This window comes from Urocampus carinirostris, chromosome 5, assembly GCF_059441175.1.
Source record: "Urocampus carinirostris isolate Australia breed hairy pipefish chromosome 5, RoL_Ucar_1.0, whole genome shotgun sequence".
Classification (NCBI taxonomy): Eukaryota; Metazoa; Chordata; class Actinopteri; order Syngnathiformes; family Syngnathidae; genus Urocampus; species Urocampus carinirostris.
In genome coordinates, this window is record NC_142353.1 from 41,123,102 (window position 1) to 41,140,065 (window position 16,964).

A 16,964-nucleotide genomic window follows, 5' to 3' on the forward strand; every position below is an offset into this window, starting at 1 on the left:
TTTCCCCTTTTATGAGTTGCAATGGATTCCTTTCCCTTCTAGTTCTAGACTGAAGGTGTGTCTGTAACCAAGCATTAAGTCATTTTCTGCTATAAAAACGTTTTCCTTAATTTTTAATTCAGGTTTCTCTGATACTACCACCACAAAGCAAGACATATAAAAATTGCATAGCAATTCAACCAACTTTTTGGATTCACATTTTTTATTATTATGTAAATAAAATTTACAATCTAATTGCAAATGGAACGCCACATATAATACACCACCATACATGTTTTACTACACAAACTTCCAACTGTAAATTTCAACAACACCCTGTTAGTGCTATGTTACTGTCACGCTCATTTAATGTCTTTATTTCACTCATCAAAAAAATATACCAGAAGGCGACAGAAGAGAGTAAGATTGTGACATCCGCCCATAATTTGCATAATTGAATGGAAAGTCAGTCTAGATGAAGACATTCAAATACAAAACTAAAAACCATACAGACATAAACCGAAAGCGTGGTTTTGTGATACACACCAGGATCTTGCATGTTTTCAACAACTGTGTTTTACTGCATTTTTAAATATAAAGACAGATTAAGCTCTATTTCATTTTGGAATCAACACTATCACGGTCATTGTTTGGGGAAACATAGTTAAGGTATACTATTAAAACCTGGAAAACCCGTTCTGTGTATTACCTTTCAAAGTAAATATATCATGTTACAAAGTGGGGACCTGCAGCTTGCAGTCCGGTGTTGTTCATTTATGTATATGCAAGGTTTTTTCCTTTACAAAATAGGTGCATACAATAGCCTTTAATTCTAACGGGGGTTACATGCTATAAGCCTTCGGTACCGTCTGTAATCATGGGAAATATGAACTCTCTACCAAATAAGACGACGAACTGACTGTGCTGGTGAAAAACATCAAAGTGTACAGGGAGTGCAGTTTGCTGTGTTTTACGGAAACGTGGCTCACGTCTGGCATCCCGGACGCTATTGTGTAGCTACCCGGCTTCAGCGCTGTTAGGGCAGACAGAGACACAAAAGCCTACAGGAAGCGGAGAGGAGGCGGACTCAATATCTACGTGAACACGAGGTGGTGTAACCCTGGGCACAAAGATTTCCATCTGCTGCAGGGACGTCGAACTTTTGGCCTAACGTGTGACGTGATCCACTCTGCTGTTGCTAAACTACAACACAGCACCCTGAGGCCATCCTGTTAATCTGTAAAGACAACAAAAAGATACTCCTGGAAGTGTGAATTTCCCTACGGGAATGAATAAAGTATCGATCTATCTATCCATCTATCTATCTGTGTCTATCTAATAACTGTGACCTTACAAAAGGAAATGTAAAAATTATTTCAGTTCATGCTTTAGTGATCAATGCTATTCTAACCGGCACACCTGTGACAATGAACTTAGCATTATTTAGGAATCTTTGACCACAAACTGAGCAGTTAGAGGTATCTCACCAGCATGGGTTCTGATGTGTGTTTTAAATTGTCTTTTCAGATTAAATTTTTGAGCACAAAATGAGCAGGAGAAACGTTTCTCATCAGTGTGGAAAATTCTTGTGTGTTTCTTCAAGCTCCCGCTCTCTGTGAATTTTTTATCACAACTTGAACAGGCAAACGGTTTCTCTCCCGTGTGGGTTTTTGTGTGCTTCTTGAGCCCGTTTTTAATGGCAAATTTTTTACCACAGACTGGACAGGCAAAAGGTTTCTCATCCAAGTGGGTCATTTCGTGTGTTTTCACATCTCCCTTCTGGGCAAACGATCTCCCACAAACTGAGCAAGGAAAAGGTTTTTCACCTGTGTGCGTTCTTATGTGCCTTTTCAAGTCTTCTCTTTTAGAAAACTTCCGAGTACAAACAGAGCATGGAAAGGGTTTCTCACTAATGTGGGTTCTGGTGTGTGTTTTTAACTGTCGTTTCAGATGAAATTTTTGTCCACAAATTGCGCACATGAAAGGTTTCTCATCTGTGTGCATTTTTAAGTGTTTTTTCAGGGACCCACTCTCTGTGAATGTTTTATCACAAGTTGAGCAGGAAAAAGGTTTCTCTCCAGTGTGGGTTCTGGTGTGCTTAGTCAGGGCGGTTTTTAGGGCGAATTTTTGCCCGCAAACCGGACAGGCAAAAGGTTTCTCACCAGTGTGGGTTATTGCGTGCGTTTTTACGTCTCCTTTCTGAGTAAACGTTTTACCACAAACCGAGCAAGCAAAGGGTTTTTCACCAGTGTGCGTTCTTATGTGTCTTTTCAAAGTTGAATTGTCTGTGAATTGTCGACCACAAACGGAGCAGCTAAAAGGTTTGTCACCCGTGTGGGTTCTGGTGTGTCTTTTTAAATCCGACTTCCACGAAAATGTCTTCCCACATTCGGAGCAGACGAAAGGTTTCTCACCAGTGTGGGTTCTGAGGTGTCTAACCAAATCGGACTTCCAAGCAAATGTCTTTTCGCAAACTGAGCAGACAACAGGTTTCTCACCGGTGTGGATTCTTGTATTTTTTTTCAATCGTTTCTGTGAAGAACATTTCTTCTGACCATCAGTGCACAATGCTGTATCACTTTCGGACTGCTCGTTGTCATCCGTGTAAGGGGAGTGTGACGGGTTTTCATCATCTGACATCGGCGCCAACCAGATGTCTGCTTGTGACTCATCCCGGTGCTCTTCATCACCTTCTGTTATGTCTGGACTTGAACCGCCGCTTGAAGACCTCGTCCATTTTCTCTCTTCACAGTGACCTTCATCTTCAGACTTTAAACAGACCACAGTTACTGGCAAATCTGTGAAATCCTCCTCCTCTTTAACGTATGGTAGCAGTTGCTCCTCATCTTCATTGAGAAAATGCTCCTCTTTAACATCAGGCCACTGTGGTTCCTGCCACCCAGAGGGAAAATATTCCTCGTCGTGGTCTGTGGGACACAAGATGGACATGGTTTTGGAATATGAGATTTGTGATGTACTCATTATCAGGGTTGGGTAGGGTTACTTTAGCTTGATTACTTTTCAATTACTTTTGGATTACTTTTGGACTTCCCAAAGCGCTTTACGTTGTGCTTCACATTTCCCAATAGCGGCCGTGCAGCCATGTAAGGCGCTAACCTGCTTATTGGAGGTATTAGGGGTTCAGTGTCTTACCGAAGGACACTTCGACATGTAACACGGAGGAGCCGGGATTCGAACTGCGATCTCTTGATCCCAAGACGAGCGCTCTACTTACTGAGCCACTGCCGCCCCAAAATGACTAAATTTTGTGCAGGATTGGGGAGTAACGGAATACATGGAACGGCAAAAATGATGTTGGCAAGCTGTTTAGATTTGTTTTCATTTTGTTTCTGTCGCATTTTATGTTCGTTTTGCCGGAGATCAAAGAGATCAAAGCCAGGAGAGAAAGCTTACCACGTGTTGTGAGTCGTAATTTTATTCATATTTAGTTTTTTTTTGTCTTTTATTAGCATATTTGGTATTGGAGTAATCCAAAAGTATTTGAAAGTAATCAAGCTAAAGTAACCCTACCCAACCCTGCTCATTATTGATAGTGGATGTCCACTGTTATTAACATTTGGAGCAGAGGTGTCAAAGTCAAATGGATGTAAGGCCAAATCTAAATTTTGACAAGCCAAGGGCCGAACTTTTTAGTAAAAGATAAGATAATCCTTTATTCGTCCCACAATGGGGAAATGTCTTTTGTTACAGCAGTACGAAAACAGCTAATATCAAAAGTTTAATTAAGTATTTAGAAATATAAAAACAGAAATAAAAAAACAAGCGGTATATCTCATCTAATCTCATTAGCTGCACCGCTTATCCTCAGTAGGGTCGCTGTGCTGGAGCCCATCCCAGCAATCATCGGGCAGTGGGCAGTGGACACCCTGAACTGGTTGCCAGCCAATCGCAGGGCACACAGGGACAGACAACTCGCTCGCTCATTCACACCTAGGGACAATTTGGACCGGCCAATCCACCTGAAATGCATGTCTTGGGAATGTGGGAGGAAACCGGAGTGCCCGAAGGAAACCCATGCAAGCACGGGGAGAACATACAAACTCCGCACAGGAAGTCCGGTAGCTGGATTTGAACCCACACAGGAGGTTCCCAAGACCTTAGAACTGTGCTGCCCTTTTTAAAATTATTGATCACGATATTAATTAAATGTCATGCAATAAAAAACACTTCTGAATCAACCTTATTGCAAGTTGTTATTCAAGAAATGCATATAAAACTTGTTGCCCTTTTAACCAATCAGTATGTAAAGTAGATCATATTCAGTTAATTGTGTATTTCTCTGTGTTCTATGTTACAAATAATCCTGATGAAATTAACCTGCATTTTAACTTGTTTTTTCTCATTTGTATTTACTATTTTTCCATTTTGAATGTATGAGTAATCATTAAAACAGTATATATAGTCTGATTTTAATACACACATATACTTCAGTTGTTTTTCGTCGTATGTATGGAAAGACGTATATGTGACGTCATTGATAACTGCCACGCATGCGCGAAGTTTGAATAAAACTCGTTCGCTGTCTGCAAACGGGGTGAGAGGAGTCTTGGTACCGCCTGGAACGGGAGATACCACTTCGCTCTCTCTCCACTGCGCAGTGGTTTCTGAAACTGCATTTGCATTCCTGTCTGATCACTCTAGCCATTAGCGTATTAATATTTTAATAGCTCTAACACGGTAGCGCTCAGCTAAAGCAGCACGGCGGTGCAGTGGTTAGCGAGTGTGCGGCACAGTTCTGAGGTCATGGGTTCAAATCCAGCTACCAACCTGTGCGGAGTTTGCATGTTCTCCCCGTGCTTGCATGGGTTTCCTCCGGGCACTCCGTTTCCTCCCACATTCCAAAAACATGCATGTCAGGTTGATTGGCTGGTTAAAATTGTCCCAAGGTGGGCTGTCTCTGTGTGCCCTGCGACTGGCTGGCAACCAGTTCAGGGTGTCCCCTCCCACTGCCCGAAGATGGATGGGATGGGCTCCAGCACCCCCGCGACCCTACTGAGGATAAGCTGTGCAGATAATGGATGGATAGCTCTCAGCTTCAAAACTCTTGGTGACCCCTGGTCTAGGATTTACTGCAGGGGTCTCTCACATGGTGGCCCTAAAGCCAGCTGAAATGCCTTCAGAAAAATAGCTCACCAGTACTTGGTCATTGTAATTTTCTAGTAAAACTCAGTCTACGTATATAACCCTACCCTCAATGATAACATAGTAACAACAAACTAATAATAAGATGAGTTATTTTAGAAATGCACATGAAAATCGATGCACTTTGTGCTAATTAGTAACAAAAAGAAGTTCTCAGGTTGAAAAACGATGGGAACCCTTTATATATTGTGTATAAAAGTAAACAAAGTGACACACCTGACATGTTCAACTCTCGAGGTTCCTTGCACACAGCCTCCGATTGTCGCTTTGTCTCTTCTTGTGCTGCCAACAGTCCAATTTCGTTCTTGTGTTTAATTTTTGTGGACATTTTCACACGTTTAGGTCACGCTGATCCCTGCAGAGAAAGTCGTCATAAACGCGTCTCCTTTGTTTAAGTAATCCGAAATCAAATAAAAGTTAAACAATGCAGGGAATTTTCCATTGACGCATTGGGGATATTAAGCAAACATAAATGCATTAGATAATTCCAAATATTGGATAAAATTGTCGGTTGAAGTGATCGTTTTACTCGGCTTATAAAACTGGACTGGTCCTCTAAAGAGAAGCTGAAGTGCGCACGCGCAGTGCTCCCAAGTACGGCTACCACCCTGGAACAAAATACCTTTACAATGGATACACGAATAAAGGTAGTTGGGCTTGATTACAATTTGAATAATTAAAAATAATAAAAGATTTTATTGCCTACAAAGCAATCAGAAAAACTGAGAGTTGTGGTTATCAGAAAGCAGGACATAAAAAAAATATGAATTGGCATTTTTTTCTAAACTGCACAACAAATAGAGTTTACGATGAATTCAAATTCAACAAATTTCATAAACAATTGAGTAATCAAGGGGAAAAAAGTCTTATGGGAAAAGCTGAAGCTTACCTTGGTCCTGTCACGATGACGATTCAAACACTTTTCACATAAATCAAATCATGTGACAAGTCATTGTAACGAGGTATTATATCTAAACTGAATTATTATTATCATTCAACCTAAATAAGAAAATAGGATTCATATAATGTCAGATAATAAATATAGAATTATAATTTCTCATCAACATTTTTGATAAATTTATACATGCATGTTTTTGTTTGTACAGTGTTTGTTTTTTTCCCATTTACACTCTCACGAAGCCACTTTCTATTCATTTTGGATCAGGTTTCGATTTTGTATCTGATTTGCTGCAGTAAAAACTGGTTGCCAGCCCCAGTGACAGTCAACAATTTGGACCGGCCAATTAACCCGACATGTATGTTTTCGGAATCTGAGGAAACTGGGGTGCCCTGAGGAAACCAACGCAAGCACGGGGAGAACATGCAAAATCTACACCGGGAGGGTGCAGTAGCGGGACTTGAACCCTGTACCTCCGCACCATAGGCCAAGCGCTAACCACCCATACACCGTGTCGCCGATAAACATGTAATGAAGACTTAAAAGAGAACAATAAGATTAAAAATAATCTTAAAGAACATAGGATAAAATATTTAAAATTGCAGAAGGTGGGCTGAGACAGAAAAGGAACTATAATAATAATAATAATAATTTCCTTTGTATTGTCATTCTTTGTAACAATGTACACAGAACGAAATGTCGATACACCTGACCCGTTGTAGCGAGCCGATGCAGCCGCAGCCAACAGAGGGCGCCGCCATTTTACCAATGTTATAAGTCTTAGGTATGACTCGGCCGAGGCGCGAACCAGCGACCTCCCAGTCTCAAAGCGGGCGCCCTACCATCTAGGCTACTGAGCTGGTATAATGTGAGGGCCAGGAGGGAGACTCTTGGGCTGGTAACCTGGTCTGGGTCTACAGCCCAAAAAGGACTGTAAGTTGGACTGTCACCGGGTGGGGCCGTGTGTGGTTTTGGAGAAGATTGAAGAGGTGGTGTACGGGGTCATGCTGCTGCCTTGGGGAAGACGGGTAACCCTCCAGGATAGATATGATGTGTAAGATTTTAAGACTTTTTTGTTATTGGCTTCAAACAATAGTTTTATTGTCAGCCAACCATTATAGTTTGAATCTCACTTTAAAAAATGGTGAGTGCTCCTTTCTTCATTTAATCTTCTTTCAAACCACCGACTTCATCTTTTATGTGGGAACATGCAATAACCTAGATGAAGACGACCTCTGGTACCAAAACAAGGTTTGGACTTTAATTTGCACTAACAAAATCAAAACAATGTCATCAGTATGTATAACCATTTTTTTCCTAGGCTTCAAACCACATGGCTTGTTCAGTAATGCAGCCAATTTATGGACCAGGTAATAAGTTAGACCAATAGATACTTCATGAAAATTGAACTGAACTGAGTATATTAATTACAAGAGTATAAAAAGGGGCGGCACGGCAACTGAGTAATTAGCACGTCTGCGGCACAGTTCTGAGATCATTGGTTCACATGCAACTAACAGCCTTCCTGTGCAGGGTTTGCATGTTCTCTCATTCTTGCGTGGGTTTCCTCTGGACAATCCAGTTGCCTTCCACACTCCAAAGTCAGGTTATTTGGCCGGTCCAACTTGTCCCTAGGTGTGAATGGGCAGGGTTGGGTAGGGTTACTTTAACGTGATTACTTTCAATTACTTTTGGATTACTCCAATACCAAGTATGCTAATAAAAGACTAAAGAAACTAAATATGAATTATGACTCACAACACGTGGTAAGCTTTCTCTCCTGGCTTTGATCTCCGGCAAAACTAACATAAAATGCGACAGAAACAAAATGAAAATAAATCCAAACAGCTTGCCAACATCATTTTTGCCGTTCAATGTATTCCGTTACTCCCCAAGCCTGCACAAAATTTTGTCATTTCATTCATATTTAGTTTCTTTTATCTTTTATTGACATATTTGGTATTGGAGTAATCCAAAAGTAATTGAAAGTAATCAAGTTAAAGTAACCCTACCCAACCCTGTGAATGAGCGAGTGAGTTGTCTGTCTCGGTGTGCCCTGCGAGTAAATGGCAACAAGTTCAGGGTATCCCCTGCCCACTGCCCGAAGATAACTGGGATGGTCTCCAGCACCCCCTAGCAAGAATAAGTAGCGCAGAAAATGGATAGATGAAGTATGCTAATGTACAGATAACCTAAGGTATATAATTTGCTTGGAAAAATTGGAGTGTCCCAAACAACAAGTTCTTAGGACTGGAACGCCACAAACACATCAAACACTAAATACACAAATAAATGTCAACCTGCACGTTTCGACAACAGTTTTTATTGCCTTTTAGTGGTGTCACTGCCATATTTGATTGAATTTCTTTATTCCACTTATTGAAAGAAGACTGAAAGCAGTCCAAGCTTGTGACCACAGCCCCTACTGAATGAAAGACATCAGTTAAGTTATTTATCCATATATAGACGCTCCCCTACTTACAACCATTCGACTAACGTAAAACGGTAGATACGAACATTTTTTAGGGATGTCGAAAAATATCCGTACATTGCTGTAAGTTAGATTTTGTATCGTGTGCACCTTTTTCCAAGTACAGGACATTACTGTTGTGTTTCTTTCCACCGCTACAGGCGTGTGGAGCTGTGAGAGGTCACCCAGCATTCACCCGGAAGAAATCGGCTTCCTCTTTCTAGTTCGTGTGTAAAGATTCTATACTTTATCTCCAGCGTGCTAAGAGCTTTGTCATTCTTACTGTTTAATATCTTGTGCATCCATTCAATATGGTCGGTGTAAAAAAGAGGCGAGCCGCTTCTTTGGAAACAAAAGTGAAATAAGAAAGCTTGATGCGGTTGAGAAAATGGTTGAATTGCTCTTTTTCGCCCATTTTCTTCCACGGAGGAAGTCGCCTAACTTTTGAAGCTCATTTTCCAAAAGTATGTTAAACCTAACTTAATTTGTCTTTATAGAGCATATTATTTTATGAAATGTTTATTCTTTAGTACAAAACAATACAGGTTACTTATACAAGGCTGAAAGATACTTATTTAAACCTTAAACATACAAAATATAGCAATGAAGCAACTTACCGACAAATTCAACTTACGATCGTCCGGAACTTTGTTTGTAAGTAGGGCAGCGTCTTTAAACTGAATCACGAAATTAAAAAGAAAAAAACAACAACATATACAACACACAAAGATCATACAAGATTTAACAGTGATAGTAAACATTTTTAAATACAAAATCATATTAGATTATTTTTTTGTAGTCATCATTTAATGCAATGTTTGGAAAGACATCTTAGGGTATTTTTTAAAAACCATAAACATTTTGTAATCTTGTAGGTGTGGTTTAACTACGTACATTTTTTTCCCTTTAGGAAATAGATGCAGTTTATTATAAAGTGTGCCTTATATTTTTTCTGATATGTCAGTATGACTGCTATTCTCACCAGTTAGGGGTTGCTCACCAGTGTGGTCTCTGATGTGACTTTTCAAGGTTCTTACCTCAGTGAATTTTTCACCACAAAGTTGGCAAGTGAAAGGTTGTTCATTGGTGTGGGTTTTTGAGTGTCTTTTCAAGCTCCAACCATTCGGGAATTTTTTATCACAAACGGAGCAGGCAAAAGGTCTCTCCCCAGTGTGAGTTTTCATGTGTGTTTTTAAATGTCCTTTCCAATTGAATCTTTGATCACAAATCGAGCAGGCGAAAGGTTTCTCGCCAGTGTGGATTATTTCGTGGTTTTTTAAAAGCCCACTTTGTGTGAATGTTTTACCACACTTTGAGCAAGCAAAGGGCTTCTCACCAGTATGGGTTTTAATGTGATTTTTTAAGTTTTTACTTAGGGTAAATTTCTGACCGCAAAACATACAGGCAAAAGGTTTCTCTCCCGTGTGGGTTACCGCGTGTGCCGTCACGGATCCCTTCTGAGAAAACGTTTTGCCACAAATTGAGCAAGCAAAGGGTTTCTCACCCGTGTGTGTCCTTTTGTGCCTAATCAAAGCTGAATTGTCTGTAAATTTTTGACCGCACATTGAACAGGTGTAAGGTTTCTCACCAGTGTGGGTCCTTGTGTGCTTTTTTAAATCTGCCTGTCGAGCAAAGCTTTTTCCACACAAAGAGCAGGAAAAGGGTTTCTCACCGGTGTGCGTCATTAAATGATTTTTCAATGGGTTCTTCTGAGCAAATTTCATGCCACACACTGAACAGGTGTATGGTTTCTCACCCGTGTGGACGCTCACATGCCGGATGAAATAAGACTCGCGTTGAAATGTTTTTGGACACCAAGAACATTTCCAACTTTTGCCATCCGGGAACAACGTTGTATCACTTTCGGACAATTCGTCGTCATCAGTGTGAGCCGTGTTGTCATTATCTGACATCGTCACCAAACAATTGTCTTCTTGAGAATCTTCCTGGTGTTCTTCTCCTTCCGTTTTCCTGTGTGGACTTGAACCGCTGCTTGAAGGCTCCATCCGGTTTCTCTCTTCATATCGACCTTGATCTTGGGTCTTTAAATAGACCCGAGTTACGGGCAACTCTGTGAAATCGTCCTCCTCTTTGATGTATGGTGGCAAATGCTCCTCCATTTTAATATGTGGATCCTCTTCAACATCAGGCGACGCTGGCTGCTCCCACGCAGGTGGAAAACACGTTTTATCTTTGTCTGTGGGACACAAGTTAGACATCGTTTTGAAAAAGAAGATTTGTGATATTGATGTTGAGAGTTCTATTTAGGAATATGGAACATGGCATTTGTTATTAAACATGTATTCCTTTAAGGCACATGTGTCAAACTCCCTAGCTGTAAACACTTTCGGCAATGCTAACATCTTCATAGTAAAAAATTTTGGTAATGGCTATATTTTAACGACTTCATATTTACAAATTATCCTAATGGGTACATGTTGATGAGTTATGCTAACAGGTACATGATAAAAAGTGATGCTAACGGCTAAATGCTAATTCTTCATGCTGAAAAATTATTCTAATGCTAACCTTCTAACGACTCAGCAAATTGAATGGGCTCAATGCATTCCAGATGGGCCAATTCAAATGGAATGGCTCATTCCTTTCGACCATGTACATTTTAATTTTTTTAATGTGTAATAACAGTGTTATTGCTATGTTATTACCATTAATGTGTGTTTTTTTAGACCTTCACAAGGCATATAATTGTTGCAAACGGTTGTGGGCCAATCTCAAATGAACTTGCCAGTACCAGGGGGGGGGGGAGTCCCCCCACAGAACCAAACCAAGTAAAAAAAATGACAGAAACATCTCTCTGAGTTAAAAACTTTATGCTAACTCATAATGCTAACAACCGGGGTAATATATACATGCCGGGATCATCTTCCAGATCAATCACAACTCTTACAATTGCCGCGGGAATTGTCTAGTTGTTATTAATGGCCTGTCAATATGAACAACGCCGTCTCATCTCTGGACACCATATTCTGACGTTTTAGTCACTGTACCTATTCCTTCATATATGACGTATACTATACTATATACCAGGGGTCGGGAACTTATGGCTCGCGAGCCATATACGGCTTTTTCTATGAGTACCTAATAAGTAACAAACAATAAATAATCAACCCCCGTGTTCTCAAACACAATCTGTTTTATCACCCAAAAAACAATTCAGTGTCATAAAAACCAGTATCAATTATTAATTTTAATAGTTAATGTTTTATAGATAATCCATCAAAATGTGATAATAATGCGGTCAACTGATGAGGAGAAAATACATAATCATCAGAATGCATCTCAACGCGGTGCTAAGAATCAAATGGACTGAACCATTCAAAAGCAGGGGAGTGTTTCCGCGCTGCGTTGGTCACATCTTTGTTTTGTTTTCCTTTTTTTTTGTTTTTTATCTTGGGTTTTCATCACATTTAAGCGTATCCTGTCCTATATTAAAAAAGAGAGTTTTTAAAAAGCTATAACTTTTGGGGGTGCTTGGGTTGAATTTGGGAGGCGCTTGAGCACCCCGAAAACAGGCTGGTTACGCCTATTTTTTGCACTATGATGACTGTTTTTGCACCAAATGCATAATTGCACAAACCCTTACGATACCAAACTGTATGTAGCATCCTACATGCCGACATTTCTTGTGTAAATATTGTGTAAATTATAACTATAACCTTATCCTCCTTGTTTTATAACCTTATCTTCTCTGTTCCTTTATCTTCTTGGCTTTTTTACCTCACTGTGAATGTGTGAACTTGGAGCGTCATGCCCAATTTCGTTGTCACAATGTGTTAACCCATTTTGTAACAATGACAATAAAGGTCTATTCTATTCTATTCTATTCTATGTTAATGACGACTAGTCGTGCACAAGTAGGCTTTATATATCATACTACAGTAGCCTTATTATAATGCATGATGTATCGTTTTCTAGTTGTTCAATTATTGCTGTAACCAAATCAATAATCTGACTAAGACCCTGGTTTTATTGGTTTTATCCGCATAACCCACCACACTTATTAGTCATGTGAAAGTGAAATATTAGTCATGTTAGTTGTGTTGAATTACTAATGTGTTTACTGTATAGGTTTTAAGTTCGCTAGTCATGTTTTATTTGAACTTATAACAATGATCCTTTGTCTCTTTTTGCTTTATAACATTTTCTTACGCATATTTCTAAGCTTTTACTGCAAATATATATAATGTCGGCTCCAAATATCGGTTATTGGCCTCCTTTTAATACTACTAATAGGTATCGGCCCTGAAAAACCCATATCAGTTGATCTTTGGTATATACTTGGATCGGATCAATACCAAATTCCAGGTATTGCCTAGCTCTAGTAAAGACGTACATGCCAACCTATTGAAATTAAAAAGCGGTTGATGTTGTCTTTCTATAACGTGCCAGAATATGAAAAGAAAAAAAACATGAGCTTGAGGAAACCAGAAGTGGCAAACTTTTACCTCAACAGAAATTTAATGCGGGCAGCACGGCGGCGCAGTGGTTAGCGCGTGTGCGGCACAGTTCTAAGGTCTTGGGAACCTCCTGTGTGGGTTCAAAATCCAGCTACCGGACTTCCTGTGCGGAGTTTGTATGTTCTCCCCGTGCTTGCGTGGGTTTCCTCCGGGCACTCCGGTTTCCTCCCACATTCCAAAGACATGCATTTCAGGTGGATTGGCCGGTCCAAATTGTCCCTAGGTGTGAATGAGCGATCGAGTTTTCTGTCCCTGTGTGCCCTGCGATTGGCTGGCAACCAGTTCAGGGTGTCCCCTGCCCACTGCCCGATGATTGCTGGGATGGGCTCCAGCACCCCCGCGACCCTACTATGGATAAGCGGTGCTGCTAAGAGATAAGATGAGAAATTTAATGCAATTGTTAGATTAGGCCTCATATTGTCTTGTAGGGGACCACGCGCACATAAAAGATTTTTGCATACACAAACAGGGGGTGGGACGAGGAGGCCAGCTCAACAGGGGGAGTTTCTAACTTTAAATCAAGGTCAAGTTTTGTTGAGTGGGGACTCAAACTGGGGGGATTGTTAGATTTGGCCTCTCAGATCTTAGAAATACTTGAGCTGACCCGCTATGTTGCTTCCTTGCTCGGCATATTCCTTTCTAAAAGCACTCTTGCACACATCATCCAGTTTGAATCATGACTATTGAGTCCCACATAGGCACATTGAAGATGCCAGTCGCCACCTCCACCACTCTCTTTGGGTGGGCGTCCAAGAAAATATAAGACTAGGAAATATTTTAAAAAGAGACTTCTTCCCGGTCATGCTGAAAAAGGCTCCACAGCTGGGTATTAATTCCTCCTGGCATCCAGTAAATAGTTAACCCTTATGTTGTGTTAGTGTCTCCGATGACCCATTCCAAGGTTATAAAATGTAATAACTGCTGGGTCTCAGAGGCCATAAAATCTAATTACAATGAGAGTATATGATTTCGGATGCATATAAACTTTGGTAAAATGATGTATTAACTATATTGAGCAATACACATTTATTTTTGATGGTCAGGAGTCAGGACTGAGTTAAAACCAGGTCAAAATTGCGGTTAGTGGTGTCAATTCCTAACACAACATTAATTTTAAAAGAGAGCATGCAATCTCCTGGTTCTTCATTCTATTATAGCGAGCATTTGAGATAATAGAAACGGGCTGGAGTTCCGGCATACCTTTCACTATTATTGGGGCGTTTTTAGACTGGTAAAGCCGTAGACTAAAATACTAGACTCGAGTCAAGAGTAATGAAAGCACGGTTCAAAGAAGGGATAGGAAAAAGTGAGGTTTCAGAAAGGTACGGAAGAATTTCCCCTGGTAAAACTCCACCCTAGATCTCGTGTTCTACTGTTCAATAAATACGAAACGCCTCGGTTTCCTGGTACAAAATGCTGCAGCGAGGCTTTTAACTAAGACAAGAAAGTTTGATCACATCATCCCGATTTTAGCTGACCTGCATTGGCTCCCTGTTAGCTTAAGATGTGATTTTAGGGTTCTGTTGGCAGTATACAAAATCATGCATAGACTTGCTACCTTATATCTTTCAGATTGAATTTACCCCTATGTTCCGGTCAGGAGCCTTCGCTCTGAAAACGCTGGTCTACTAGTAATCCCAAGAGCCAAGAAGAAAACCCGCAGGTTCGAGAGCGGTCTCCATTCGGGCCCCGGTGCTGTGGAATGCTCTTTCCCCTGAGATTCGATCTACAACCTCAGTGGAAGTGTTTAAATCTAAGCTTAAAACACACTTCTATTCTATTCTATAGCATATGAATAACCTATATTTTAAGTTGACAATATCTGTGTATTATTTGCCCTCATGTAGGTTTTAGATCAGGGGATGGTGTCATAATAGTCTGTGGTTTGCAATAATCTACGGTCTGTGCAGCCCTTTGAGACTCTTTGTAATTAAGGGCTATACAAATGAACTTGACTTCTATATTTTATATGATAGATCAGCAGACCTACCTCTGAAGTGTAAGCTCTACAGCAATTTCGCTTTTGAGATGCCCACCTCAGATCGATGAATATCCCACTGGTCTACTGTATCTCGTATCAAAGAAATGACGAACCTTCTCTGTCCTTGCACACCGCACCCGGCTGTTGACGTTGTCTCTTGATCTCTTCTTGCGCTACCCAAAGCTCCATTTTGGACTTTGTTCTTCTGCAGATTTACACAATCACAGGTCACAATTGATGCATGCTGAGTCAGAGTCAACAACCGTCTATCCTTTGTTAGCGCCGCTCAGATAAGCTAGCCTACTCCAAGACTAAATACATGACACAATGCCGGGACGTTTCCACCAATGAGGAAACAATGAAAGCAGCACCAATGCATTTATTACGCATTATTTGACTTGTTTAATTCTATAAGGAAATATAATTAGTGTACGTGTTCTTTTGATATGCTAATGATGCTGACCGTGTTCAGGAAATACATTATTAGAGACGCGCATGCGCAAAAGCCAGGTCAGTTTGGGGTCCTAACTACGTCTGCCGGAACACCTTTTTAATGCCTGCATATTAATCTGCATCAGGAAGATAAACGTAGCCATAATACCCGAAAATGTCTTTATTATAGCATGTATAAGTAAACAAATATCATTTTGTGGTTAAATTGGAGCATGTCGTGGACAACTTTGTCAGCTTATTAAGTTGCACGTGTCCTAATAATATATAATAATAATAATAATAATACAGTAATCCCTCGGTTATCGTGGTTAATGGGGACCAAAACCACCCGCGAAAAGTGAAAATCTGCGAAATAGCGACGCCCCTTCCAAAATACTTAATTTTTTTTTTTACATTATTATTTTTTTTATTTTTTTTTAAGACGTGCAAAGCTCTGAACCCGTGAACATGGAACCACGAAGTAGCGAGGCCCTTTCAAAAATGCTAAAAAAAATTTTACATTTTTTTATTATTTTATTTTATTATTTTTTTTTTTTAGACCCGCGAACGTGGAACCGCGAAGTAGCGAGGTCCCACTGTATTGGTGGCCTGCAACAAATAGAAAGCGACAAACAAAGTGACCACTAGAGAGTGCTCTAACTACACAAACACACGTTAACCTGGCAACTAAAAGCTGTTGTTGAAATGGCCACTTTAAAGGGACAGTATGTGGCACATTCGCCTAACGCGCGAAAGGTCACCGGTTCGAGACCATGTGGAAGCATAGGTTGGCCTGGAGAGGGATGAGTGCCACCAGGCTGTACTTGCCCAAGACACACCAAAGGAAATGGTGCCCTTACGACCCCAGTGGTGAACGGATCCAACCAAACAAGTAATATTTAGCGCTTCCTAGGGGTCAAAAAAAAAACTTAATTCATTAAAAAACAATATTGATTTAAATGATAAGAAGTACAAATATGCATTTTAGATACTTGTGAATCCAAAAAGTAGCCATTATTTTACATAACATGAGCCCAACCTAAAGGGATCTGATTGTCCACTATCTTGCTGTTAGGGGTACCCAAAAACCTGGCAAAAAATGAGAAGTAAATTGGTACATCCCGTAGTTTGCATTCTTCTTTTGGATTTTAGCGGTCGTTTTTAGTTGGATTGCGTCGTACAGCGACATCTACATCTGCACGCTCACCCTTTAAGCCTTTAATTTAAAATTCACGCAGCGCTTCACAAGAACTGCCACATTAATTATTATAAGACTAGACGTGTTAGCTTTCAAGCCGACCAATCAAAATGTGTGCATTTTTAATGTGAAAATGTCTCATCTCATCTCATTAGCCGTACCGCTTATCCTCATCAGGGTCGCGGGGGGGCTGGAGCCCATCCCAACCATCTCCGGGCAGTGGGCAGGGGACACCCTGAACTGGTTGCCAGCCAGTCGCAGGGCACACAGGGACAGACAGCTCATTCGCTCATTCACACCTAGGGACAATTTGGACCGGCCAATTCACCTGAAATGCATGTTTTTGGAATGTGGGAGGAAACCGG

General features: G+C 40.5%; 3 protein-coding genes across 4 annotated transcripts in view; all 3 read right to left on the reverse strand.

The window, feature by feature from the left end:
* Positions 1–33: 33 nt before the first annotated feature.
* LOC148366412 (uncharacterized) lies at positions 34–5,738 on the reverse strand. Its single transcript, XM_088336856.1, has 2 exons — positions 5,359–5,738; positions 34–2,906 (listed from the first exon to the last, which is right to left on the reverse strand). Exons 1-2 carry the CDS (start codon positions 5,468–5,470, stop codon positions 1,423–1,425), a joined length of 1,596 nt encoding a protein of 531 aa, XP_088192982.1. The 5' UTR covers positions 5,471–5,738; the 3' UTR covers positions 34–1,422.
* A 962-nt stretch (positions 5,739–6,700) lies between these two features.
* Positions 6,701–16,964, reverse strand: part of LOC148366413 (NMDA receptor synaptonuclear signaling and neuronal migration factor-like) — a 254,375-nt gene continuing 244,111 nt past the window's right edge. Inside the window, exon 17 of the mRNA XM_088336869.1 lies at positions 6,701–6,898. The gene's annotated coding sequence lies outside the window, so the exon portion shown is untranslated. The remainder of the gene's footprint in view (positions 6,899–16,964) is intronic.
* LOC148366414 (uncharacterized) lies at positions 8,344–15,452 on the reverse strand. 2 transcript variants are annotated; one of them, XM_088336860.1, is made up of 2 exons: positions 15,083–15,452; positions 8,344–10,707 (listed from the first exon to the last, which is right to left on the reverse strand). In XM_088336860.1, the coding sequence occupies exons 1-2, from the start codon at positions 15,156–15,158 to the stop codon at positions 9,452–9,454; spliced, it is 1,332 nt and encodes a 443-aa protein (XP_088192986.1). In that variant the 5' UTR covers positions 15,159–15,452; the 3' UTR covers positions 8,344–9,451. The 2 variants fall into 2 exon arrangements, with proteins under 2 accessions (XP_088192986.1, XP_088192987.1); XM_088336861.1 differs by having other exon boundaries at positions 14,979–15,100.